The 27232-nt window shown below is 43.2% G+C and overlaps 1 protein-coding gene across 1 annotated transcript in view; it reads right to left on the bottom strand.

Moving 5' to 3' along the window:
- Positions 1 to 22899, bottom strand: part of TRMO (tRNA methyltransferase O) — a 33340-nt gene extending 10441 nt beyond the window's left edge. The window contains exons 1-3 of the mRNA XM_075825621.1: positions 22432 to 22899; positions 11689 to 11863; positions 3590 to 3747 (exon numbers count right to left, since the gene is read on the bottom strand). Coding sequence (XP_075681736.1) covers positions 3590 to 3747; positions 11689 to 11863; positions 22432 to 22504 — 406 coding nt within the window. The 5' untranslated portion in view covers positions 22505 to 22899. The remainder of the gene's footprint in view (positions 1 to 3589; positions 3748 to 11688; positions 11864 to 22431) is intronic.
- Between the last annotated feature and the right edge of the window lie 4333 nt (positions 22900 to 27232).

The following is a 27232-nucleotide window of genomic DNA, read 5'->3' as shown; positions in this document are numbered from 1 at the left end:
TTTATTGGGGAAACGAAGGTGGAACCTCCTGACCAATACCCCAGCGTGAACATCCCGGGCGGATACCCAAGTCCTCTCCTCAGGCCCGTATCCTCTCCAATGGACCAGGTACTGGAGGGAGCCTTGGACCATCTTGCTGTCCACAATCTTGGCCACCTCGAATTCTACCCCCTCCGGGGCGAGAACGGGGACAGGAGGTTTCCTCGAGGGAGCCAAGGACGGGGAGCAGCGTTTAAGGAGGGAGGCATGAAACACGTCGTGTACTCGAAAAGATGGGGGCAACTCCAGTCGGAAGGAGACAGGATTGAGGACTTCAATGACCTTGTACGGCCCTATAAACCAGGGAGCAAACTTCTTGGACGGGACTTTAAGGCGCAAGTTCTTTGACGATAGCCACACCAGATCCCCGACCATAAACAAGGGGTTAGCAGAACGTCTTCTATCTGCCTGAGTTTTTTGTATGCTCTGGGACGCCTCTAGGTTCTTCTGAACCTGGGCCCAGACTGTGCACAGTTCCCGATGAACGACCTCTACCTCGGGATTGTTGGAACTACCAGGTGAAACGGAGGAGAACCGTGGATTAAACCCAAAATTACAGAAAAAGGAGGAGACCCCTGACGAGTTACTGACCCGGTTATTAAGGGAAAATTCGGCGAGGGGAATGAATGAGACCCAATCATATTGACAGTCTGAGATAAAACACCTTAAATATTGTTCTAGAGACTGATTAGTCCTCTCAGTTTGGCCATTAGTTTCAGGATGGAAGGCCGAGGAGAAGGACAGATCAATCTTCAACTTTTTACAGAAGGCTGTGTTTGACAAAACAAGGTAGCTAACGTCTTAGCATTGGGTAGTTTTTTGAGGGGCACAAAGTGGCACATCTTACTGAAGCGGTCTACTACAACCCACACCACCGACTTGCCTTGAGATGGAGGCAAATCGGTGATAAAATCCATGGAGATATGTGTCCAAGGTCTCTGGGGAATGGGCAAAGAACGTAGTAAGCCCGCTGGTCGGGACCTGGGAGTCTTGGACCTAGCACAAACCTCACAAGCGGCGACGTAGGCCTTAACGTCTTTAGGCAACCCAGGCCACCAATAGTTTCTGGCAATGAGTTGCTTGGTACCCAGGATGCCTGGATGACCAGATAGTGCGGAGTCATGATTTTCCCTAAGTACCCTTAGCCGGAATTGCAGGGGAACAAACCGCTTGTTCTCAGGAAGGTTCCCGGGAGCTGAACCTTGATCAGCAGCAATTTCAGAGACTAAATCAGACTCAATAGAGGAAATGATTATACCTGGAGGCAAAATACAAGCCGGATCTTCCTCCGAAGGAGGGCTGGCCATGAAGCTACGCGACAGTGCATCGGCCTTAATATTTTTAGACCCAGCCCTATAGGTAACCAAAAAATTGAATCTGGTAAAAAATAACGCCCATCGAGCTTGTCTCGGGTTTAGCCTCCGGGCAGATTCTAGGAAAACCAGATTCTTGTGGTCGGTAAGGACCATTACCTGGTGCCTAGCCCCCTCCAGGAAGTGGCGCCACTCTTCAAACGCCCATTTAATGGCTAAGAGTTCGCGGTTGCAAATATCATAGTTACTCTCAGTGGGCGAAAACTTCCTGGAGAAGTAGGCACAGGGACGGAGATGGGTGAGGGACCTGGTACCCTGGGACAAGACAGCCCCCACTCCCACCTCGGACGCGTCAACCTCCACGATAAATTGCTCCATTTGGTTGGGCTGAACCAACAGGCCGAGATAAAGCACTTCTTAAAGAGGCTCTGTCACCAGATTTTGCAACCCCTATCTGCTATTGCAGCAGATAGGCGCTGCAATGTAGATTACAGTAAAGTTTTTATTTTTAAAAAACGAGCATTTTTGGCCAAGTTATGACCATTTTTGTAGTTATGCAAATGAGGCTTGCAAAAGTCCAAGTGGGTGTGTTTAAAAGTAAAAGTCCAAGTGGGCGTGTATTATGTGCGTACATCGGGGCGTTTTTAATACTTTTACTAGCTGGGCGCTCTGACGAGAAGTATCATCCACTTCTCTTCAGAACGCCCAGCTTCTGCCAGATCACGCTGTGACGTCACTCACAGGTCCTGCATTGTGTAAGACGAGCGAGGACACATCGGCACCAGAGTCTTCAGTTGATTCTGCAGCAGCATCGGCGTTAGCAAGTAAGTCGATGTAGCTACTTACCTGCAAACGCTGATGCTGCTGCAGAATCAACTGTAGCCTCTGGTGCCGATGTGTCCTCGCTCGTCTGACACGATGCAGGACCTGTGAGTGACGTCACAGTGTGATCTGGCAGAAGCTGGGCGTTCTGAAGAGAAGTGGATGATACTTCTCATCAGAACGCCCAGCTAGTAAAAGTATTAAAAACGCCCCGATGTACGCACATAATACACGCCCACTTGGACTTTTGCAAGCCTCATTTGCATAACTACAAAAATGGTCATAACTTGGCCAAAAATGCTCGTTTTTTAAAAATAAAAACGTTACTGTAATCTACATTGCAGCGCCTATCTGCTGCAATAGCAGATAGGGGTTGCAAAATCTGGTGACAGAGCCTCTTTAAGGACCTCAAAAGCCTGGACAGCCTCAGGAGGCCAGCGGAGGAGATCAGCACCCTTGCGAGTGAGGTCCGTAAGAGGCTTAGCGATGACCGAGAAGTTAGCAATAAATCTCCTGTAATAATTAGCGAACCCCAAGAAACACTGTAACGCCTTCAGGGAGGCAGGTTGGACCCATTCCGCCACAGCCTGGACCTTGGCGGGGTCCATGCGGAATTCATGAGGAGTGAGAATTTGACCCAAAAATGGTATCTCCTGCACCCCAAACACACATTTTTTGGTCTTCGCAAACAGTTTGTTTTCCCGAAGGACCTGGAGCACCTTCCTGACATGCTCAATGTGGGAGGACCAGTCCTTGGAAAACACAAGTATGTCACAAGTGAAACCAAATCTCGCGAGATCACGGAGCTAAACGAGATTTGGTTTCACTTGCCGGAATCTCACAAAAAAAGGAGTCAGAAGTGTCAGGATTCTGAGTACACATGACGTCCAGGCTGGATTTCATGTGTATTCATTATCAGGACACTAGTAATGTTAGGGTTTGTGTATGAGGCTGCACATAGCGATATATCTATATCGCTAGTGCAGTGTAAATGAATGGAGATGAGTGCATGATGCCGATTGGTCAGCGTCATGCACTCCTCTGTACAATGCCCACTTGGTCGAAAGTAAAAGTACGCCCACTTGGGCATTAAGAAAGCTCATTAGCATAAACCAAAATCGCTCCTAACGTTGTGAAAAAAGATCGTTTTTTTAAATAAAAAGCATTACTGTCACCTACATTACAGCGCCGATCTCCTTATGTAGGAGACAGAGCACTTCTAATGTGGTGACAGAGTCTCTTTAACAGAATGCAAAACTGGAAGTTAGATAAACATATTGGATTCAGATACATATAAATATCTTATCTAAGTATATTTATTATTTATCTGACAATAAATGATTAAATCTTGCCACCATACTCAGCGCGGGTTCACGCACAAGAGAATACACAATTCTAAAGATATTTAACATTACCTTCTACCTTATCCAGTTTAGCCAGTGTAAGGCCAATTGCATTGGGCCGATGAGGACTTCTTGTAGAGAATACTCCAGTCTTTGCTCCATTAAGCCTCGGTGGCTGGACTTTTGCCCTGCAACTTAAATGTCCATTCTTATGAAAAATGAACAAAATCCTAAAAAAAAAAAATTAAAAAAAAAAAATTGATTACATTGTGGTCACATGACAAATAGTGCAGACCTACATTTTTGAGATAGATATACAGATCATTGAGAGATAGAAAGGATAGACAGGTAGAGCAGCATTTTGACTTCTGATACAACAAAGAAATAAACGTGGAAGGAATGCATCTTTACTTTGCCAATAACAGACCATGTATGGGTACGTCGTGATTGGAAGGTGATTTGCCCCATTTACTGTACTGATATGGCCCGTGAATTTAATAACCTGTAGATCCCCTTTAGCAGCCTCCACCAAAAGTTTTCTGTAACTGCAAAAAGGATTAGCAAAACGTTGAGGAAGAATTTTGTACCATTTCTAGGATGCCTTGTGTGCACAGCCCTCTTCGGGTCATGCCCCAGCATATCGATAAGGTTAACCCTTTCACGACCAAGGACGAAAATGCACGTCCTGGTCGGCTGCTAGTTCCCGCACCAGGACGTGCATTTTCGTCCGCATTTCAAACTGTCACTCTGTGTAAACACAGAGTGACAGACGCGCGCTGACAGCTGTCCTAGACAGCTGAGACATCAGTCTCGCTGGACAGCGGACCATCGCCGCTGCTTTCGGCAGTTAACCCCTTAAGTGCGGCGACGTATTGCCGTCGCCGTATTTAAGTGGTTTGAAGCACATCGGCAGCCCCCACAAAGTGATCGTGGGGGCTACCGATGCTTGTCACGGCAATCGGAGGTCAGATAATGACCTCCGGGTTGCCATGTACGGAAGCCTCGGAGGAACAGCCTCCGGCCGTTCCTCCTCTGCTTCCTGTCAGTGTGACAGTCACGTCACAATGACAGTTAGAGTACATTACACTACGTGTGTAGTGTAATGTACTCTAGCAGCGATCAAAGCTGCAAGTCTAAGTGTCCCCTAGTGGGACAAGTAAAAAAGTAATAAAAAGTAATAAAAATGTTTTAAAAAAAGTGTAAAAATAAAAGTTATAAGTTATATAAACACTAAATGCTTTTTTTCCTATAATAAGACTTTTATTATAGAAAAAAAATGAACACGTTAAAAAAGTACACATATTTTGTATCACCGCGTTCGTAACGACCCCAACTATAAAACTGTAATGTTATTTTCCCCGCACGATGAACACCCCAAAAAAAATCAATAAAAAAACTACGACAGAATCACAATTTTTTTGGTCACCACCGCTCCCTAAATAAAGAATAAAAAGTGATCAAAAAGTCGCATGTACCCGAAAATAGTGCCGATAAAAACTTCTATCCGTCCCGCAAAAAACAAGCCCTTACACAGCTTTTTTGACTAAAAAATAAAAAAATTTTGGCTCTCAGAATATGGTGACACAGAAATTTTTTTTGTTTATAAATAAGTCATTTTATTGTGCAAACGCTAAAAAAAAGGACCAAACCTATATACATATGGTATCGCCGTAATCGTACCGACCCGCAGAATAAAGTAAAAATGTCATTTATAGCATACGGTGAGCGCCGCAAAAAGAAAACCTAAAAAACGGTGTCAGAATTCCTGTTTTTTGCTCAGGATTGCAAAAAAATTGAACAAAAAGTGATTAAAAAAAAAATAAAAAATTGCATGTACCCCAAAATGGTACCAATGAAAACTACAGATTGTCCCGCAACAAATAAGCCCTCACACGGCTCCGGTGGTGAAAAAATAAAAAAGTTCTGGCTTTCAGAATATGGCGATGCAAAATGTGCAGAGTGTCCAAAAGTGGATAAGATCGGACGCCATTTATCAGTGCGACACCGGGCACATATCTATGAAATATTATTTATTTACCCCATTATTATACCCTCTTATTATACCCTGATGTACCCCGCACAGATTACATATACCCTGATGTACCCCGCACAGCTCACATATGCCCCCCACATTATAAACTGAAACACCAGCGAAACCCAAAACAGAAAAACTACCAAGCAAAATCTGCGCTCCAAAAGCAAAATGGCGCTCCCTCCCTTCTGAGCCCTGCAGCGTGCCCAAGCAGCAGTTTGCGCCCACACATATGGCGTCGCCATACCCGAGAGAACCCGCTTAACGTTTTATGAGGTATTTGTCTTCTGTGGCACACACTGGGCACAACATATTATGCACTAAAATGGCATATCAGTGGAAAATTGCAATTTTCACTTTGAACCATCCGCTGCGCATTAACCCCTTTGCGCACTATGACTTAATTGCCCGTCATGGTGCGGCGGTTGATGTATGGAGCCGGCTCACGTTCTGAGCCCGCTCCATACGCTGCGGGTGTCGGCTGTGTATTACAGCAGGCCCCCTCGGTACTAACGGACAGGAACAGCGATCGCTCTGTTACAAAAGCCTGTAAGAATAACAATATACTGCAATACATTAGTATTGCAGTGTATTGTACCAGCGATCCAATGATCGCTGGATCAAGTCCCCTAAGGGGATTGATTAATAAAATGTGTAGAAGAATTATAGTTATTAGTAGTGAGATTTTTTTTTTTTCAAGTTAAAAAAACAAAACACCTTTTCGCATTTTTCTTCTAAAGTAATGTAAAAAAATGAACAAAATTGGTATCGCTACGTCCGTAAAAGTCCGAACTATTACAATATACCATTATTTAATTTGCACAGTGCACACCTTAAAAAAATGTAATAATTGAAACCGCCAAAATCAGTTTGTTTTTTTTTGGCATCTTCGCTCAAAAAAAAAAATGTAATACAACTTTTGAATCACTTTTTATGTATCAAAAAATTGTACCAATAAGAACTGCAGCTCCTCCCGCAAGAAATAAGCCCGCACACCGCCCTATTGATGGAAAAATAAAAAAGTTATGGCTCTTGGAAAGCGGGGAGGGAAATCTAAAATAAGAAAGCAAAAACTGGATCAGTCCTGAAAGGGTTAATTCATTTCTAATGAAAAAACGTATGACCACAAATGGGGTATTTCCGTACTCGGGAGAAATTGTTTTATACAAAATGGTTGTTTTTTTCCTCCTTTATCCCTTGTGAAAATGAGAAAATGCAACATTTTAGTGGAAAAAATTTTGATATTAATTTTCGCGCCCTAATTCTAATAAACTCTGCAAAAGACCCGTGGGGTGTAAATGCTCACTATACCCCTAGAAAAATTCCTTGAAGGTTTTTCCAAAATGGGGTCACTTTTGGGGGGTTTCCACTGTTTTGGTCCCTCCAGTGCATTGCAAATGCGACATGGCACCGAAAACCATTCCAGCAAAATCATAAATCCAAATGGCGCTCCTTCCCTTCTGAGCCCTGCTGTGGGTCCAAACAGCAGTTTATTACCACATATGGGGTATTGTCGTAATCGGGAGACATTGCTTTACAAATGTTGGGGTGCATTTTCTTCGTTATTCCTTGTAAATAATAAAAATTTATATGTTGTTTCAGAAAAAAAGTACATTTTCATTTTTACAGACTAATTCCAATATATTTAGCGAAAAACCTGTGTAGTCAAAATGCTAACTATACCCCTAGATAAATACCTTAAGGGGTCTAGTTTTCGAAATGGGGTCGTTTATGGGCAGTTTCTATCGTTCTGGCAGCTCAAAGCTTCTCCAAATGTACAGTGGGGCCTAAAACATTTTCAAGCAAAATATGAGTCCTGAAAGCCTCCGGGTGCTCCCTTCCTTTGGGGCCCTGCCGTGTGTCCAAACAACGCATTAGGGCCACAATGTGGGTATTTTTGAAAACAGGAGAAAGAGGGTGATAGATTTTGGGGTGTGTTTCTTCATTTTCATGTTCGCTTTACAAAGAAATCGGTCTTCAAACAAATACTTTTATGAAAAAAGTGAAATATGTTTTTACGCCTGCTTTGCATGAATTCTTACAAAAAAACTGTGGGGTCAAAATACTTACAACACCCCTTAATAAATACCTTAAGGGGTGTAGTTTTCAAAATGGTGTCACTTGTGGGGGTTTCCACCATTCTGACACCTATGAGCCTCTGAAAACCTGGCTTGGTGTAGGAAAACAAAATGTACTTCAAAATGTATAAAATGATTACAAAATTTGTAAGTCTTCCAAATTGCTCAAAAAAAAAATTTTTTTTTCAAAAGTGCTGCCAAAATAGAGTAAAGAGATGGAAATATATATTTAATTAAAAAAATTGTGCAGTATGTATGTACATATGTCACATATTGCAGTTAAAAATAGGGAAAAATGATAATTTTTACAAAATTTCTTCAATTTCTCTATTTTTTAATTAATTTCCGCAAATCGTATCAGTCTACTTTTACCACTAAAATAAAGTACAACATGTGACGAAAAAACAATGTCAGAATTACTTGGATATTCAAAACTTTCACAGAGTTATTCTCTGATAAAGTCAGACATACCAGATTTGACAAATCTGGCTTGGTCATTAAGGTACAAACATGCCCGGTCATTAAGGGGTTAAGGCCATTCCAAAATGTAAATAATCTTCTTATTCAACCTTTCCTTGGTTGATTTACTTGTGTGCTTTGGGTCATCGTCTTGTTACATCACTGAACGTGTCTTCAGCTTGAGGTCCTGGACTGATGCCCTTTATTCTCCTGTAAAATGTTTTGATAAATCTTTGAATCCATTTTTCCCTCAATGATCGCAAGGAGTCCAGGCCATGAGGCAGCAAAGCAGCCCCAAATCATGATACTCCCTCCACAATGGTTTACAATTACACAACCGTGGATTGATGTACAGCAAGGTCTTTTGCAAAGCTATTGCAGCCTTTTCCAGCTTCATGTGTCCTAAGAACACATCTTCTGAGGTTGTAGAGTGTAAAGTGTATGGCCGCTTTATTTGGAACACCCATCTAGTAACGTGTTGGACCTAGTTTGGCCTTCAGAACCATAGCAATTGGACTCCACCAGGTCTTGAAATTGTTCAGTAGGAATATTGTCCCATGCGGACAGGATAGTTTCTCGAAGTTGCCACTACAGTGTTCTTCTGCCATAGGGCAAACAGCTGCCATGAAGGGATAAACTTCAGACAGCAAGGGTTCATCAACTCATGCTGCTTGCACCAAATTCTGACTCTCCCATCAGCATGCTGCAACAGAAGTCTGGATTCATCTGACAATGTTTTCCACTGCTTAGTGATTCGCTTGTTGTGCTTTTTTGCCAATTTGAGTATTGCCTTTCTGCTTTTCATAGGGTAAGTTCACACGTAACGTAAATACTACGGATAATCCGCAACGTTGCAGAAAATCTGCAGCATAATACAGTAGCAGCAAAGTGGATGAGACTTGAACAAATCTCATCCACACGCTGCGCAAATTAGCGGAAAAAAAACGCTCAGAAATTGACCTGCAGAGTGTGGTTTGATCCGCAGCATGTCAGTTGTATTTGTGTAATAGCTGCTTTTGTGTTACAGGATTTCCCCATTGAATTCAATGGGGAGGCAAAACCTACAACAAACAGAAGAGGTTGCGTTTTTTGCGGCGCAACACAGAAAAAAAAAAAATCTTATACTTACCCAGAATTTTGTGTTTCTTCGTCCAGACTGGCCTCCTGATATGACGTTCAATCCCATATGACCGCTGCTGCCTTTTTGGCTGCAGCCTGTTATTGGCTGCAGCGGTCACATGGTATGAAGCATCATCTCAAGAGGCCGATCTGCAGGGGGACGTGTCGCCATGGCTACGTAAGTATCAAACTTTCTCCTTTTTATGTGCTATTTTCCGCAGCGGACATTCCGGCCGAAAAACTGCACCACAATTTGGTGCGGTTTTTCGGACGGAATTCCCTGCAGCACCCAGTGCGGATACGCGGTGTGCTTTTACATAGCGTATCTGCCCTGTGTGAACTTAGCCTTAGACAGAAATCGCACTCTAACTGGTCGTCTTCTGTTGTAACTCATCCGTGCTAAGGTACGACGAGTTGTGAATTCGAACATGCTAGTTAGAGCACCAGCGCTATATTCGACTGGAATTTGCTTGACTGTGCACCGCCTGTTCTTCAGAACGATTCTCGACATCCTTCTCTGACCCCTTTCGTTGAGTTGTTAACATCCACAGATTTCCCTTTCGCTTTATATTTTCACACTAATCTTGGTATACTCTTGACACCGTTGCACGAGAAAACTCCACAATGTTGGCAGTTTTTTACGGTCCCCGGTTGGTCTAGCATCGACCATATCTTGTTGAAAGACGCTTAGGTCGATTGATTTTCCAATTCAAGAGTGGATTCACAGTAAATCTCACTTGATTTTATGCTGCCCTCTGGGATCATGTTTACTTTCTATCCAGGCAAGCTCCAATCGTGAAAGGGCAGGTGTCATTCAGTGTAAATAAGTAGGACATACCGTATTTTTCAGACTATAAGACGCACCTGACCATAAGACGCACCCAGGTTTTAGACAACAGAAAATAGGGAAAAAATAATTTGTTAAAAAATTATTTATTCTGTTTCACCACATTCTTTTTTTTTTTTTCTTTACACATTTTATTAGTTCCCCTAGGGGACTTGACCCAGCGGCCACTTGATTACATGTGGAGTTACTGAAACAGCGTAACTCGCTGAGCTACACTGATTCCTTAACTCTCGTAGTAGTGAATGGTAGTTATGGAAGCAGCGTAGCATGCGAGCTACGCTGTTCCCGTAACTACTATGGGAGAGTACAGAAATCTAGAACGGGGTATGTATTTGTTCTGCAGCTCCATGGAGATCAATACATAGCCGCAGAAGAATCCTATTCATCTCTACGAAGCTGCCGGACACAGAACGCAGAAGTCAAAGCTTCTCATGTAGCGCTCTTGGTGATTTTCGGTCCCCGTTCTCCTTGGTGATTTTCGGACCTCCAGCGATCACACATGTACCCCCTATCTTGTGGATAGGGGATACATGTATTTTATGGCACAACCCCTTTAAACCTCCAGGAACAGCGAAATTGCCGTTCCTGGCCGTTAGAGCAGCATGTCAGCTGCTGACACCTGCAGTGAATGGAGCGGGCCCGCTCCATACATCACCCCCCCCCCCCACTCCAGGATGTGCCGGGAACGATATGGGTTAAGTAATGAAGCAGTCAGGGGGCCCAGCGATGCCGGGTCCCTTGACTGTGGACTATAAGACGCAGGGACTTTTTAGCAATATTTATTCTTGCTAAAAACTGCGTCTTATAGTCCGAAAAATACGGTACTTTCTTGTGCTTAGGTATAGTCAGTTTAGTTCTAAATCTTTATATCATCTGTTTAGCCATGAACTAAAACAAATCACTTTGTAATATGAGTTTGGTTTCTGTTTTTAACTATTTTCTAATTCTTAAAATAGAGCCAGCAATATAAACAAATATTTTGATTCTGCGGGGTCATGGATATATGTTATTGCACTTCCTCCAGTATACTTGATATATACACGATTATATGTGTATGTAGACATTTATACCTAATAAAAATATAAAGTTATAATAGAAATGGGGGAGGGGAACACACTTCTTATGAATACAGTGGACTTAAAATAGGGCAGCATATTACAGTATCAAATCCACTTTAATGCTATAGGTGACAGATCGGTATTAAACTTGAACAAAGGGTCCTTTTAACTGGACGTAACAACGAGCGCCGGTCAACGAGACAGCTCGTTGATCGGCGCTCGTTTGCTACGTTCACAAGGAGCTATGTATGGGGACGAGTGTTTGCTCGTTCATCGGCTGATCGCTGCCCTGTTCACACAGGGCAATGATAGTCAATGAGTGTTCATATGAACGCTCGCTTGCCCAATCATTGCTCCATGTAAAAAGGCCTTAAGCTCAGAATGCTACGTTAGTGATTTTGCATTAGTTAGGCTCTTCATAGCAGTTTATAGATCAAATGTTGGAAGTGATAGCAGTTACTGGACCCTGGCTTTTAGCAGAGAATGGCATCGTTTTAATGTTGGGTGCAGGTATCAGCAGCTCAAACCAAATATGCTCTGATGCGAGTTGCACCTCTATTATTCCTGTAATAACTCACCATACGTGCGAAAATTGTTGCAGACCCATAAGCGAATGCTCAGGATTATTGAAAATCTTTTTGCTAATTCTCAAACAGCCACGAGACAGACTGCAAATAGAAGGCTGTCTGGGAGTACCATTTTTGCCAATAAAACAGGATTCGATGTATCCAATTGGTTGGGTTAAAACCTGACCTGTTAAAAAGAAATTAAAAAAAACTGTAAGAACAGAAATTGTAGCATAACTAGAAATCAAGTTATCGAAGTTCAGTCAAAGAGAGCAAATTATGGTGCAGAGCAAGTAGTCTGTAGACTGGTCTACAACGCAATATGGCAGGAGTAGAAACGTCCTGCATTAAGGATAGGCCGAGAAAGAAACTTGACTACCTCCTTAATAAAACACAGTACTGAATAACCATGATATTATTTAACATAAGCTGGCATAAAAAAAAGTGCAGAAGGTACAGGAAGAGAAGTGATCTTCTCGCACACAATATGTGCACTACCAAACTAATTTTTTTTAATGCAAAACTTCTTAGCTTTAATAAATTCACAAAACATATCATGTACAATGCTTAAGTGACATAGATAATATTCATCCGTAGTGCCAGAATTTATATTCTATAGGATATTAGTAGTCCATTATCCTATTAAGGAAGCAAATCGACGCGGAGACGACACGAGGGGAGGAACAAGCATCTTGACATGCCACTGCAACGTTTCGGGGTACTTCCCCCTTTCTCAAGCATAACGGACAGCTAACATCCTATGGATTATGAACTCTGGCACTACAGGGAATTTTATCCATTCCACTTAAGCATTGTACACGCTGTGTTTTGTGAATTTATCAAAGTAAAGAAGCTTTGCATCAAGAAACGTCTTTTAGACGTGCATATTTTGTAAATGAAAAGCTCTATGGAGGAATGAGGGAATACGCCTATTGCACCTTTGCTGTAAAATGCCTTGAGGTTTACTGGGTCCAAATGTACTATTTTCTAGACCAGTAATCTTTACGTCTATTGTCCTCTTAGAAATCGGTGTTAAAAGCTAATGCACACCGCATCTTCTTATCTACCCTCTCCTACACAGAGGACAGAAACTAATATTTTAATGCAATTGCAAAGCTGCCAGTCATCGTTCTAGATTGCCAGATGAAAGACTTGACCAACAATTGAAAATCAGCAAATTCTAATAACATGCCCATAGGATTCTATGAATTCTAAATGATTAAAAGAAATTATTTCATTGAAGTGCTAATATTCAGTTAATGTGCCCATAGACAGCGTTGGGTCTCATGTCTTTGGAGCCTGGCAGTTCCTTGCCCAGGCCTGTCGTCATGGGAAACCAAGGAACATTCAAGATACATTTTCCCCCTGGAGAGGTGTCTGGCAGTCACTAATTTTCTCCTGCTAAGCCATATGAAAGATGTTATGTATATATGGTCACATGACATCCCTAGCTAAGAACATTGGTGCAAATGCGCTGGGCCAGTGACAATGCAGTCACGTGACTAAGCCGTAACGATGGCACATCACTCTGCAGTTGGTGTTTGCAGACTATTCTATTCTTGACTTTACCCCTTCCCGACAATTGTTATATGGACATGTCATGGAAAGCTATTGCTTCCCGCATTTTGCGGTAGCCATATGACAAATGGTGGACATCAGCTCAGAAGCGGAGTCGGTGCCACCATCCCCCGGTGTTAGCTGTTACAGCTGGCACCCTGCTGTAATGGCGGGGAGCAAATTTAGCTCCGATCCCCGTCATTAACCGCTTAAATGCAGTGGTCAAAACCAATCGCTGCATTTAAGGGATGTGCAGCTCATGAAATTGCCAGGGTGCCGATGGCTACAAAGGCAACCGGAGGCCTAATACTGGCCTCCTGGTCTGCCTAGTATGAAAGCCTTCCAGGCCCCACCCTGAGACGGGGCTTAAAAAGCTTCCCTAGCCGACGGCAAGATCGCGCCAGCTCAGGAGCTGAGCCGGCATCATCAGAGGTGGATGTCAGCTGTATGTTACAGCTGACATCCACCTGTAACGACAGGAACCGGAGATAGCGCCGATCCCTGGCATTAACCCCTTAGATGCAGCGATTTAAAGTGATCGCTGCATCTTAGAGCTTGGCAGCCCTGCATGTGATCGCAGGGCTGCCGACTGCTGCTATGGCAACAGTAAGCCTAACAATGGCCTCTTGCTCTGCCATTACGCAAGCCGATGAGGCTCCGCCCGGAGGCAAAGCCTAATCAGCTTGCTGTCAGTGAACGACTGACAGATCTAATACATTGCACTACACAGTTTGACCTTCCAGTCCCCTAGTGGGACTAAAAAAAACAAAACAAAAGTGTAAAAAAAAGTTGTAAAACATAATAAAAGTTTCAAGTAATAAAATAAAACACAATCGCCCTTTTTCCACTATCAAACCCTTTATTATTGAAAAAAATTCATTAACCATACATATTTCGTACCACCGCGACCGTAACAGCCTGAACTATAACAATATTTTGTTATTTATCCCACGCGGAGAACGGCATAAAAAAACATAAAAAACAATGCCAGAATTTCTGTTTTTTGGTCACTTTGCCCTACAAAAATTTTAAGTGTAGCTAAACGTTTGACAAACTTCTGACATGTCATAGTGATAGACCCCCATCAATCGCTAGAACGAAGCAGCTGAAGCGCTCGTGTGAGCGCTCAGCCGCTTCGTGTCTGTTCGGTTTTATCCGGAAATAAAATGTATCGGTGTACGGACTCAATAGAAAGTCTATGAAAAGTGATCAAAAAGTCGCATGTACCCAAAAATGGTACCTATAAAAACTATAACTCGTCTCGCAAAAAACAAGCCCTCATACAGCTCCATCAACGAAAAAATTAAAAAGTAATGGTTCTCACAACATGGCGACAGAAAAAATACATTCTTTTTACAAAAGTAATTTTATTGTGAAAAGTTGTAAAACATAAAAGAGTGCTATAAATTTAGTATCGCCGGAATCGTACTGTCCCGCAGAATAAAGTTAACATGTAATTTATAACGCATGGTGAATGCTGTATAAAAAAAAAAAAAAAAAAAACTATGCCAGAATTGCTGTTTTTTGGTCACCTTGCCTCCCAAAAATAGGATAAAAAGTGATCAGAAAATCGCATGTACCCCAAAATGGTACCAATAATAACTACAGCTCATGCCGCAAAAAAAACAGCCCTCATACCGCTACGTCTATGAAAAATAAAATTCGTTAAAGAGGCTGTATCACCAGATTTTGCAACCCCAGATCGGCGCTGCAATGTAGATAAGAGTAACGTTTTGTTTTTTTTAAAAACGAGCATTTTTGGCCAAGTTATGACCATTTTTATATTTATGTAAATGAGGCTTTCTAAAGTACAACTGGGCGTGTTTAACCCCTTAGTGACCAGCCCATTTTAGGCCCTAATGACCAGGCTATTTTATTCGTTTTTCTATAGTCGCATTCAAAGAGCTATAACTTTTTTATTTTTTTGTCTACATAGCTGTATGGGGACTTGTTTTTTGCGGGATTAGTTGTGCTTTTTAATAGCACCATTTTTGGGTACATATAATTTTTATATTAACTTTTATTAACCTTTTTGGGGGGGATTATAAAAAAAAACCTGAAATTCCGCCATTGTTCTATGCGTTTTTAAATTGACGCCGTTCACTATGCGACGTAAATAACATGTTACCTTTATTCTATGGGTCGGTACGATTACGGCGATACCACATATGTGGAGGTTTTTTTATGTTTTACGACTTTTGCACAATAAAAACACTTTTGAACTAAAATTATTTGCTTTTGCATCATCGCTTTCCAAGAGTCGTAATTTTTTTATTTTTCCATCAATGTAGTGATTTTTTGGGCTTGTTTTCTGCGGGACAAGACGTAGTTTTGAATGGTACTGTTTTGGGGTGCATGGGACTTATTGATTCATTTTTATTATGACTTTTTTGGGGGGCAATGGAAAAAAATTGCAATTTCGCCATGGTTTTTTGCGTTTTTTTTTTACGGTGTTCACTTTGCGGTTTAAATTACATATTAACTTTATTAATGGAGTCATTACGGTCGCGGCGATACCACATATGTGTACTTTTTTTTTACACTTTTACTAAATAAAACCACTTTTTATGGAAAAAAATGGATTTATTTTTTTACTGTACTTTTTATTAATAATCTTTATTTCACTTATTTTATTAGTCCCACTAGGGGACTTTACTGTGCGATGTTCCGATCGCTGCTATAATGCTCTGGTATACTTCGTATACCAGAGCATTATTGCCTGTCAGTGTAAATCTGACAGGCAATCTGTTAGGACGTGCCTCCGGCGCGTCCTAACAGGAATATGTCCAGGGCAGACCTGGGGGCTTTTATCAAGCCCCCGGCTGCCATGACAACCCATCGGAGACCCGCGATTGCATTTGCGGGCCGCCGATGGGTGACAGAGGGAGCGCACTCCCTCAAGTTAAATGCCGCGGTCGATATTGACGGCGACATTTAACGGGTTAAACGGCCGCGATCGAAGTAAACTTCGATCGCGGGCGTTGGAGCAGGAGCTCAGCTGTCATCAGACAGCTGAGCCCCGGCTCCAGCCTGTACGGGAGACCCGTGCAGGACTTAGACTAGGCTCACGTGAAAAGGCGTCAGCCTAGCCTAAAGCCTATTAGTGACCGACGTAAAAAGGCGTATTAGTGGTCACTAAGGGGTTAAAGTAAAAGTCCAACTGGGCGTGTATTATGTGTGTTACATCTGGGCGTTTTTACTTCTTTTACTAGCTAGGCGTTGCGACAAGAAATATCATCCACTTCTCTTCAGAACGCCCAGCTTCTGGCAGTGCAGACAGCGTGTTCTCGAGAGATCACGCTGTGACGTCACTCACTTCCTGCCCCAGGTCCTGCATCGTGTCGGCCACATCGGCACCAGAGGCTACAGTTGATTCTGCAGCAGCATCAGCGTTTGCAGGTAAGTAGCTACATCTTACCTGCAAACGCCGATGCTGCTGCAGAATCAACTGTAGCCTCTGGTGCCGATGTGTCCTCGCTCGTCCGACACGATGCAGGACCTGGGGAAGTGACGTCACAGCGTGATCTCTCGAGAACACGGCTGTGTCTGCACTGCCAGAAGCTGGGCGTTCTGAAGAGAAGTGGATGATACTTCTCGTCAGAACTCCCAGCTAGTAAAAGAAGTAAAAACGCCCAGATGTACGCACATAATACACGCCCAGTTGGACTTTAGAAAGCCTCATTTACATAAATATAAAAATGGTCATAACTTGGCCAAAAATGCTTGTTTTTTAAAAAAAAAACACGTTACTCTTATCTACATTGCAGCGCCGATCTGCTGCAACAGGAGATAGGGGTTGCAAAATCTGGTGACAGAGCCTCTTTAAGGCTCTGATACCAGTTATGTTAACTTTTATTAATTTTTTTAACATTGCTTTAGGGGAAAAATGGGAAAAGGGGGGTTGTTTGAACTTTTAATATTTATTTTTTTGGAACATTATAAAAATGTTTATTTAACAGTTTTTTACTTTTTATTAGTCCCCCTAGTGGACTTGAAGCAGCGATCCAACGCTTGCATGATATACTGTAATACTAATGTATTGCAGTATATCGTAATTCTGACAGTCTCTTTTGGCCTCATGCACACGACCGTAGCGGTGTGCACAGCTGTGGTGTCACCCGTGAGCCGCCTGCAAATCGCGGGCCGTGCACATGGCTGCGTGCATTAAATCTAACATGGCCGTAATAAGACCTGTCCGTTCTTTTTGCGGTTCAGGCTCCTGGGCAACGTGCATCGGCCCATTGAAATGAATTGCGGCCGCAAAAATACATTCGTGTGCATGGGGCCTAAGAAGCCCTGAAGTGTTTGAGGGGGTGCCCCCCTGATTCTAACAATTTAAATGCTGCGGTCGCGATTGACCACGGCATTTAAGGTGTTAGGTGAAATCAAAGCAATCTTTGATTTCGCCCGTTGAAGTGAGTTGTTGGCTGTGTAACAGTCCATGAGCCCGCTCCATACTTCCCCTCAACGGCTGCCACATACCAGTATGTGACATATCGTTAAGGGGTTAATAAATGCCTTGAGGGGTGTAGTTTCCAAAATGGGGTCACTTCTCAGGGGTTTCTTTTATTATTTCACATCAAAGCCTCAGCAATTGTGAACCAATACTTTGTAAATCGCCAAATTAGGCCTCAATGTCACTCCTGAACCTGGTCGAATGTCCAGGCAAAAGATTAGGGCCACATGTTAGGGGTTTCTAAAATCTGGAAACACAGCATAAGGCTACATTCACATGACAGTGAAAAACGGCCGTGTGACAGACGTTTTTTGAACGGGCGTCACACGGCCGTTTTCAGAACAATGATGTTCTATGGGTGTATTCACACGTCCGTTTTTTTAACGGCCTGTGAATATTGGGCGTCAGAAAATAGAACATGTTCTATTTTTGGCCGATCACGGGCAGATGGCCCCCATAGAAGTCATTGGATCCGTTTTTAACGGCCGTCAATACATGTAACAATTGTTAAATACGGACCTGTGACATGGGGATTCAAGAGGCAAGGGAACCTTTGAGGATCCCGTGAAGACGAGAGACCACACATGAAGGAGACGGCGCTGCATCGGTGAGTGTGTCATCTACAGGGGGGCTGTGTGGCATCATCTACAGGGGGGCTGTGTGGCATCATCTACAGGGGGGCTGTAAACAGTGTCTAGGTGAACACGTGACCTTCCGTTGGACAAAAAAAGCCTGAAGGCCATGAAAAACGGATGCAAAACGGCCAGTAAAAACGGACAAACGGACTGGAAACGGATGAAAATTTGGAGACACAACGATGCAATATGGCCATGAAAAACTGATAGTTGATCGTGTGAATGTAGCCTACTAATAAGAGAACTGTCTTGTTATGGTGGCACAAGCTGGGCTCCACATATTGGCATATCTATGGAAAAATTCCCATTTTCACTCTGCAACATCGAGTGCAAAACACCTGCGGGTTAACATGCTCACTACACCCCTAGGTGTAGTCTCCAAAATCGTGGCACTTCTGGGGAGTTTCCACTGTTTTGGTCCCACAGGGGCTTTGCAAATGCGACATAGCGCCCAGAAACCAATCCAGCAAAATCTGCACTCCAAAAGCCAAATGGTGCTCCTTCCATTCTGAGCCCTGCCGTGTGCAAAAACAGCAGTTTGTGACACGATACGGGGTATTGACGTACTCGGAAGAAATTGCATTACAATCATTGGGGTTCTTTTTTTGTTGAGAAAATTTTTGAGCTAAAGCTACATCTTATTGAAGAAAAAGGATTTTTTGTTTTTCACTGTCCAATTCTAATAAAATCTATGAAACTCCTGTGGGGTCAAAATGCTCACTACACCCCTAAATGAATTCCTCAAGGGGTGTAGTTTTGTAAATAGAGTCACTTTTGGGTAGTTTTCACTGTACTGGTACCTTAGGGGCTTTGCAAAAGCGGCATGGTGCCAAGAAACCAATCCAGCAAAATCTGTGCTCCAAAAGCCAAATGGCACTCCTCTTCTGATCCTTGCTGTGTGCCCAAACAGCAGTTTATGACCACATATGGGGTATTTCCGTACTCCAGGGAAGTTGCTTTACAAATATTAGTTTTTTTTTTCTTCTTTATTGCTTGTGGACATTGTTTTTTTTAGCTAAAACTACATCTTATTGGGAAAAATTGTAATTTTTCATTTTCATGTCCAAATTCGAATAAAATCTATGAAACACCTGTGGGGTCAAAATGCTCACTACACCCCTAGATTAATTCCTTGTGGGGTGTAGTTTCCAAAGTGGGGTCTTTTTTGAGGGTTTCCACTGTTTTGGCCCCACAAGACCTCTTCAAACCTGACATGGTGCCTAAAGTATATTCTAATAAAAAGAAGGCCCCAAAATCCTCTAGGTGCTCCTTTGCTTCTGAGGCCGGTGCTTCAGTCCATTATCACACTAGGCCCACATGTGGGATATTTCTAAAAACTGCAGAATCTTGGCAATAAATACTGAGTTGCATTTCTCTGGTAAAACCTCCTGTGTTACAGAAAAAATTATTAAATATGAATTTCTGCAAAAAAAAAATAATTTGTCCATTTCACCTCTACTTTGCTTTAATTCTTGTGAAATGCCTAAAGGGTTAAGAAACTTTCTAAATGCTTTTTTGAATACTTTGAGGGGTGCAGATTTTAAGATGGGGTGACTTATTGGGGTTTGTATTGCATAGGCCCCTCAAAGCCACTTCACAACTGAACTGGCCCCTGTAAAAATAGCCTTTTGACATTTTCTTGATAATGTGAGAAATTGCAGCTAAAGTTCTAAGTCTTGTAATGTTCTAGAAAAATAAAAGGATGTTCAAAAAACGATGCCAATCTAAAGTAGGCATATGAGAAACGTTAATTAGTAACTATTTTGTGTGGTATAACTATCTGTCTTACAAGCAGATACATTTAAAATTAGAAAAATGCTAATTTTTGCAATTTTTTGCTAAATGTTGGTGTTTTTCCACAATTAAATACTGAATGTATCAACCACATTTTACCACTAACTTAAAGTACAACGTGTCACGAGAAAACAATCTGAGAATCGCTTGGATAGGTAAAAGCATTCCAAAGTTATTACGACAAAGTGACACGTCAGATTTGAAAAATAAGGATCTGTAAAGGAAGGTCAAAAGTGGCTGCAGCGGGAAGGGGTTAAAAGAGAAATGAATAGGATCCCTCAACTAATCCATTAAACTGCAAAAAAATGCAAGTGTAAATCTAACCTCACTACCTTATTTTTATTTAGTTCACGTAGGTCTGTATAAAAAAAAAAAAGAAAAAAAAAGAAAAAAGTATGGAAAATAATTTCTCTGGATTTATAGGGGATTTCCGGAACCAAACAATCCTATTTCTTTGAACTAAACAATGCCAAATAATAAATTTTGTGATATAATAACGTTGGATCCGATGTTTGTAGCGGCGTATCCCATCCTCAGTCACGTGACCGCTTGCTAACTCGAAATTGCAACTTCCTCCGCATGTACTCCAAAATGGTACTAAAAAAACCTAGAAGTCGTCCCGCAAAAAATAAGCCCTCACACAGCTGCATCGGCGTCAAAATAAAACAAATATGGCTCTTGAAACATGGCGTCACAAAAAATAATAATTTGGAAAAAATAAGTGTTTTTAGGCTGGGTTCACACGACCTATTTTCAGACGTAAACGAGGCGTATTATGCCTCGATTTATGCCTTAAAATAGGGCTACAATACGTCGGCAAACATCTGCCCATTCATTTGAATGGGTTTGCCGACGTACTGTGCAGACGACCTGTCATTTACGCGTCGTCGTTTGACAGCTGTCAAACGACGACGCGTAAATTGTCTGCCTCGGCAAAGAAGTGCAGGACACTTCTTTGCAACGTAATTTGAGCCGTTCTTCATTGAAGTCAATGAAGAGCAGCTCAAGATTTACGAGCGTCAAAGACGCCTCGCATAGTACGAGGAGGAGCTTTTACGTCTGAAACGAGGCAGCTGTTTTCTCCTGAAAACAGTCTGTCATTTCAGCCGTAAAAGCCTCTCATCGTGTGCACATACCCTTACGGTGTAGTCGACTACGTTATTGATTCCGGCAAAACGTCGAAACGGGACCCTAGAGCAGATGTAAACGAAGCCTAACTGGGTATTTAGAACTATATCGAAAGCTTTAGGGTATGTTCACACGCACTGTTTTACGCCTCGAATTACGCCTACAAACATCTGCCCATTGTTTTCAATGGGTTTTACGATGTTCTGTTCCCACGAGGTGTAATTTTACACGTCGCTGTCAAAAGATGGCGCGTAAAAAGATGCCCGCGTCAAAGAAGTGCATGTCACTTCTTGGGAAGTTTTTGGAGCAGTTTTTCATTGACTCCATTGAAAAACAGCTCCAATAACGTCCGTAAAAAACGCGAGTAGTTACAAAAACCTCTGCAATTTCAGACGTATTTTGCTACTGTGTGTGAACATACCCTTAGGGCTAAATAGTGATGTTGTTCACGCGACAGAAGCTTCTTAGAAAAGCTGACAGCAACATTGGTGCGACATCACATTCATTTCAATGGGAGACGTGTGTGATTTTTCTGACACGTGACTTTCCAATACTTTACCATGAAAAAGATAATTGGGAAAAAATGGAATTCTTAGGCCTGATTCAGACGAGTGTACTATACATCCGTGTGCTGTCCGTTAATAAAAACTAACAGCACATGGACCTATGCAATTCAATGGGGCTATTCACACGTCTGTGGTTTTTCACGCAGCGTGTCCGTTGCGTGAAACTCACTGCATGTCAATTTTTGCGGACAACGGCGCCGATTTGAAGTCAATGAGTGCATGAAAAACACGGATGACATCGGTGTGCTGTCCGTGTTTTTCACACATAAGTTTCTAGAGAAATGAGGAGAAAAAAAAAAAACAGGAACACTGATGCCACGCGGAACAGAAATGCATGAAATACGGTCTGTTTTTTGCAGACGCAAAATGGACACGTCTGAATCAGGCCTACTCCAGTTTTCTATTCCACTCTTTTATAAAGTAACCTAATAAAAACAAATCCCAATCATTTGATATATAAAGAATATTTAGTTGCTAATGGCGCTTCATAGAAACGTACATTTACTGTTTGATATTATTTCAGCAGAGCCAAACCACAGACTATAGGCCTGCCCACACTAAAGATGGCTGTTGCTTGTCGCCAATCACATGTTAGGGAACTTAGTCTCTGATTGGTTACCTGTCTCAAGTGAACAAATTACGGGCTCTGTACGCTTCTTTTGTTGACTTTGCGCGCCTATTGTAGTGTCCATTTTTTCGGCAGTCGCTTGACTCTTGGGGAAGTGGGTGTCCGTTTCGATAGCTGTGCAGCTGCAGTGTTGTGTCTACTCCTATACAGCGGATTCGTGTAGCAACGCAGCATGGCCGTGTACCACATGCAGTGTCACGTGACGGGGATGAGGTAACCCGTACGTCACCACGCCCTGCCATGAATGACTAGTCATCAGTTCCTTTTTTTCTGGAGTAAGTTATTACCAGGGCAAGTTCTGCCTCGTGCACGTGACATGTTTAGGCTGTTTTCTACAATTGTGGACATGCTTGCATTTATAACGCTGGTCAATGTGCAGAGGAAGTATCCAAGGGACTACTCATACATTCAGCTATTGTAAATATAATAGTTCAGTTCAGTATATGCCTCAAAGATTCAGCCATAAACAACAGTGTGCTAGCCCCAGATGTTCTCACAACTCAATGTCAATCACAGAAAATTCCATAACACGGCGTTCCTGCCAGAGATGCCCCCCATAACGGTTTGTTTCTGCCACAGATGCTGCTAATACAGTGTGTGCCTGCCATAGATGCTCCCATAGGCTATATGTATCTGCCACAGATGCCCCTATAACAGTGTGCCCACCATAAATGTTGCCATAACAGTGGATACATGTTACGAAAAAAGTGTGCTGCGATAAATCTCCCGATAACAGTGTGCCTGAATAGATGCTGCCATAACAGTGTGTGGCAGCCACAGATGCCTCCACAAGTGCACATGCCCAACATCCTGATCAGCAACCTTCAGCACTCCAGCTGTTGAGAAACTACGGCTCCCAGCATGCCTTGACAGCAAAAGGCTTTATTGTTCCAGCCAAAGACTGCCCAGGCATGATGGGAATTATAGTTTTACAACAGCTTGATTGCTGACCCCTGATTAAATTCATAGCCCTCCTGACTGTCCTCCGACGTCACCTAGTGGGGGGGGGGAGAGAGAAATGGGTATGTTGGATCCTTTGTGTTTGTCAGCGGTTTATTCCCCTCTCCCGGGTGAAAAAACATGTACTTAGGATTGGCGCAGGCCAGGACGCAATGTCTATTCACAATCCCGACACTTCGGTAATGTTTGTGTGGGACATAATGACAGAAAGCGTGATCTCGCTGTAAATGATAGCACAGCGTGATCTCGATGTGCTGTGCTGTAAGTCCCACACAAACGTTACCGAAGTGTCGGGATTGTGAATAGACATCGCGTCCTGGCTGGAAGCGATGTCTATTCATTCTCAAAACACTTCAGTAACGTTAATGTGTGAGTAAGGGCCTGTTCACATCACCGTTCATTTCCGTTCCGTCGGAGGTTTCCGTCGGGTGAACCCCACAACGGAAAGTGAAAGCACAGCTTCCGTTTCAGTCACCATTGATCTCAATGGTGATGGAAACATTGGTAATTCTTTCCCTGCTCACCCCTCCATAAAAGTTAGTGGTCCATTTAAGATTTCACCTTGCGAATATTTTTTTGGGTGTATTGTACTTGGCAAAATATAAATTTTTCATTATTTTTGTGGCACAGGTGGGGCTTTAATTTGTCACGAAAACACAATCAGTATCTTTTCCTTTTTTTTATATAGTTAAAAATGGACAAGAATAAGAAGAAAATGAAAATTTCCTTTTTTCCCCCTTAAATGTTATATATAATTACGTTAGCCAAAAAACTTTATAGCACAATATTATCTTCTCACTCTCCTGTGCATAGCAATACCAAATATGCGTACTTTGCCCAACATGCATCGTTGCTATATGGCCCGAGAACAAAGGTGTCACGGCAGTGGGGTATATGGACCCACTAGACCGCTTCGCCGTAGTGGAGAAGCAGCTGGCCAAACAATAGTCCATAACAGTCTCTCAGACTAGAGTACCCGGGAGGATGTTCAGGCAGATGCTCGGAGTAGCAGACACGTGGCACAGGTAATGCTTGCCATGGCAGATGATACCAGACGTGGTAGATGACATCAGATGTGGCAGATGACACCAGACATGGCAGATGATTCACACACGACACCAACAATAGGCTTAGGAACAGAAACGAAACACAGCAACAGATTACAGGAAGCAGGAAACGGGAACAGTGGGAGCAGGATACAACTAAGGGACCATTTGCATAGACGAACACAGGAAGACTAACAACATTCAGGCAAGGAGAGGAAGGGCAGAGCACTTTTTAAAGTCCAGGGTGTTACTGGGTTGAATGGGAAACTTTAGACAGGTGTGTGCGCTGGCCCTTTAAGGCCAGGAGTGAGCACGTACGAACCCTACAGAACACAAGAGAGCACTGCAGCCGTGTGTATTAGCGTCTCTGAGGAGGGAGACGCCGACATGAAGATACAGTTGTACCGTCGTGGCTGCTGGTAGGTGGGACGTGCCAGCGGTCAGCGACTGCAGGCATAACAGTACCCCCCCTTACGCCCCCTCTTCTAAGGTGCAGAGCGTAAGAGGAACTTTTGGATGAGAGCTGGGGCATTGATGTTTTCCGGATCCCAGGACCTCTCCTCAGGACCAAACACTTTCCAGTCCACCAGATAGAATGTCTTTTCTGCTACCCTCTTGTAGTCCAGAATCTCTTCAATCTCACAGATGTCTGAAGAACCGCTAGGAGCAACTGCAGAACGAGGAGACTTACTGTAGCAGTTCACAACCACGGGTTTCAGGAGGGATACATGAAATGAGTTGGGATTCTGAGGGTAGGAGGCTGCCGAAGCTTATAGGACACCGGGTTTATTTGTTGCAAGACTTCAAAAGGTCAGAGGAACCTGGGAGCAAACTTGTAAGAAGGAATCTTTAAGCAGATGTTTTTGGAAGATAACCAGACTTTGGTTCCAGGGGGAAACTAAGGAGGTTCTTCTCTTCGCCTATCACCATTCCTCTTCATGTGGTCGACCGTCTGTAGGATAGAGGACCTAGTCTGCTGCCAGATGTGAAGAAAGTTTTTGAACGCAGAGTTAGCTTCAAGTACCTGAGATTTAACAGGAACTGGAAGAGGGACCCGTAGATGGCTGTAAACGATGAAGAATGGAGTAGAGGCAGTAGATTGACTTGTGTGATTGTTGTAGGAAAACTCGGCCCAAGTAAGAAGCTGCACCCAGTTGTCATGCTGAACAGGAATTAAGTGATGAAGGTAATTCTCAAATATTTGGTTAATTCTCTCGAATTGGCCGTTAGACTGAGGATGATAGGCAGAGGAAAAGTTTACAGAGAGCTCTCCAGAACTTTGAAGTGAACTGAACCCCCCGATCAGACACGATATGGAGAGGCAAGCCAGGCAGACGAAAACTATGTTGTATGAAGAGGTTAGCCAGACGAGGAGTAGAGGGAAGACCGGTTAGTGGGATGAAATGTGCCATCTTAGAAAAACGGTCCACCACCACCCAGACAGTAGTGCATCCAGCCGAAGGAGGAAGATCCGTAATAAAATCCATTGCAATATGTTGCCAGGGAGCATCGGGCACAGCAGGTCTGGAATGAGCAGCTTTATTAGAGGCAAAGACAGTTCAGGAGGAAGACAAAGTCCACAATATCTTTAGGCAGCGTGGGCCACCAGTATTGGCATGCAATTAGGTTCCGAGTTTTACGGACGTCAGAGTGCCCGGCCAGTTTGGAACTGTGTCCCCAGTGGAGAATCTTTCTCCTATCTGCAAGACGGACGAAGGTCTCAAACGACCGGTACAGGACATCGGCCCTAAAATTCTTGTGGAGCACAAACTAAAATTGGGCAAAGAACAGCGACCATCTGGCTTGACTAGGATTTAACCGTTGAGCAGACTGTAGATAGGTAAGATTCTTGTGGGTGGTAAAGATGATGATAGGATATATGGCGCGCTCCAGCAAATGTCTCCACTCCTCTTAGGCTAATTTGATGGCCAGTAATAGAGATGAGCGAACCGGGACAACCGAACCCAGTTTAGGTCCGAACATCGGGAAAAGTTCGGTTCGCAGCGAATCCGAACTTCACCGAGTTCGGCCGAACACGTTTTGTTCGAACCCAGCTTATGAGTCACTGATTTTCCGGTACGCGACGTCAGAAGATAGTCACTGTCCAGGGTGCTGAAAGAGTTAAGCTATCGGCAGTAACTGTTTCAGCACCCTGGACAGTGACAATATACATCAACGTGTAAAAAGAAGTTCCTACTTACCGATAACTCCGTGCTTCTTCCTCCAGTCCGACTTCCCGAGATGACGATTCAGTCCAATTGACCGCTGCAGCCAATCACAGGCCAATCACAGGCTGCAGCCAATCACAGGCCAATCCCAGGCTGCAGCGGTCACATGGACTGCCGCGTCATCCAGGGAGGTCGGGCTGGATGCCGAAAGAGGGACGCGTCACCGTTGCCTTGCCTTGTCTCTTGACATCCAGCCCGACCTCCCTGGATGACGCGGCAGTCCATATGACCGCTGCAGCATGTGATTGGCCTGTGATTGGCTGCAGCAGTCACATTGGCTGAAACGTCATCCAGGGAGGTCGGGCTGGATGCCGAAAGAGGGACGCATCACCAAGGCAACGGCCGGGAGGCCGGACTGGAGGAAGAAGCAGGAAGTTATCGGTAAGTACGAACGTCTTTTTTTTTTTACAGGTTGCTCTATATTGTGATCGGAATTCATTGTCCAGGGTGCTGAAAGAGTTACTTCTGATCAGTTAACTCTTTCAGCACCCTGGACAGTGACTATTTACTGATGTCGCCTAGCAACGCTGCCGTAATGCCGGGTGCACACATGTAGCC

Source organism: Rhinoderma darwinii, chromosome 1 (genome assembly GCF_050947455.1).
Source record: "Rhinoderma darwinii isolate aRhiDar2 chromosome 1, aRhiDar2.hap1, whole genome shotgun sequence".
Lineage (NCBI taxonomy): Eukaryota > Metazoa > Chordata > Amphibia > Anura > Rhinodermatidae > Rhinoderma > Rhinoderma darwinii.
Note: the sequence above shows the minus strand (reverse complement) of the source record. Positions and strands in the feature narration are given on the sequence as shown.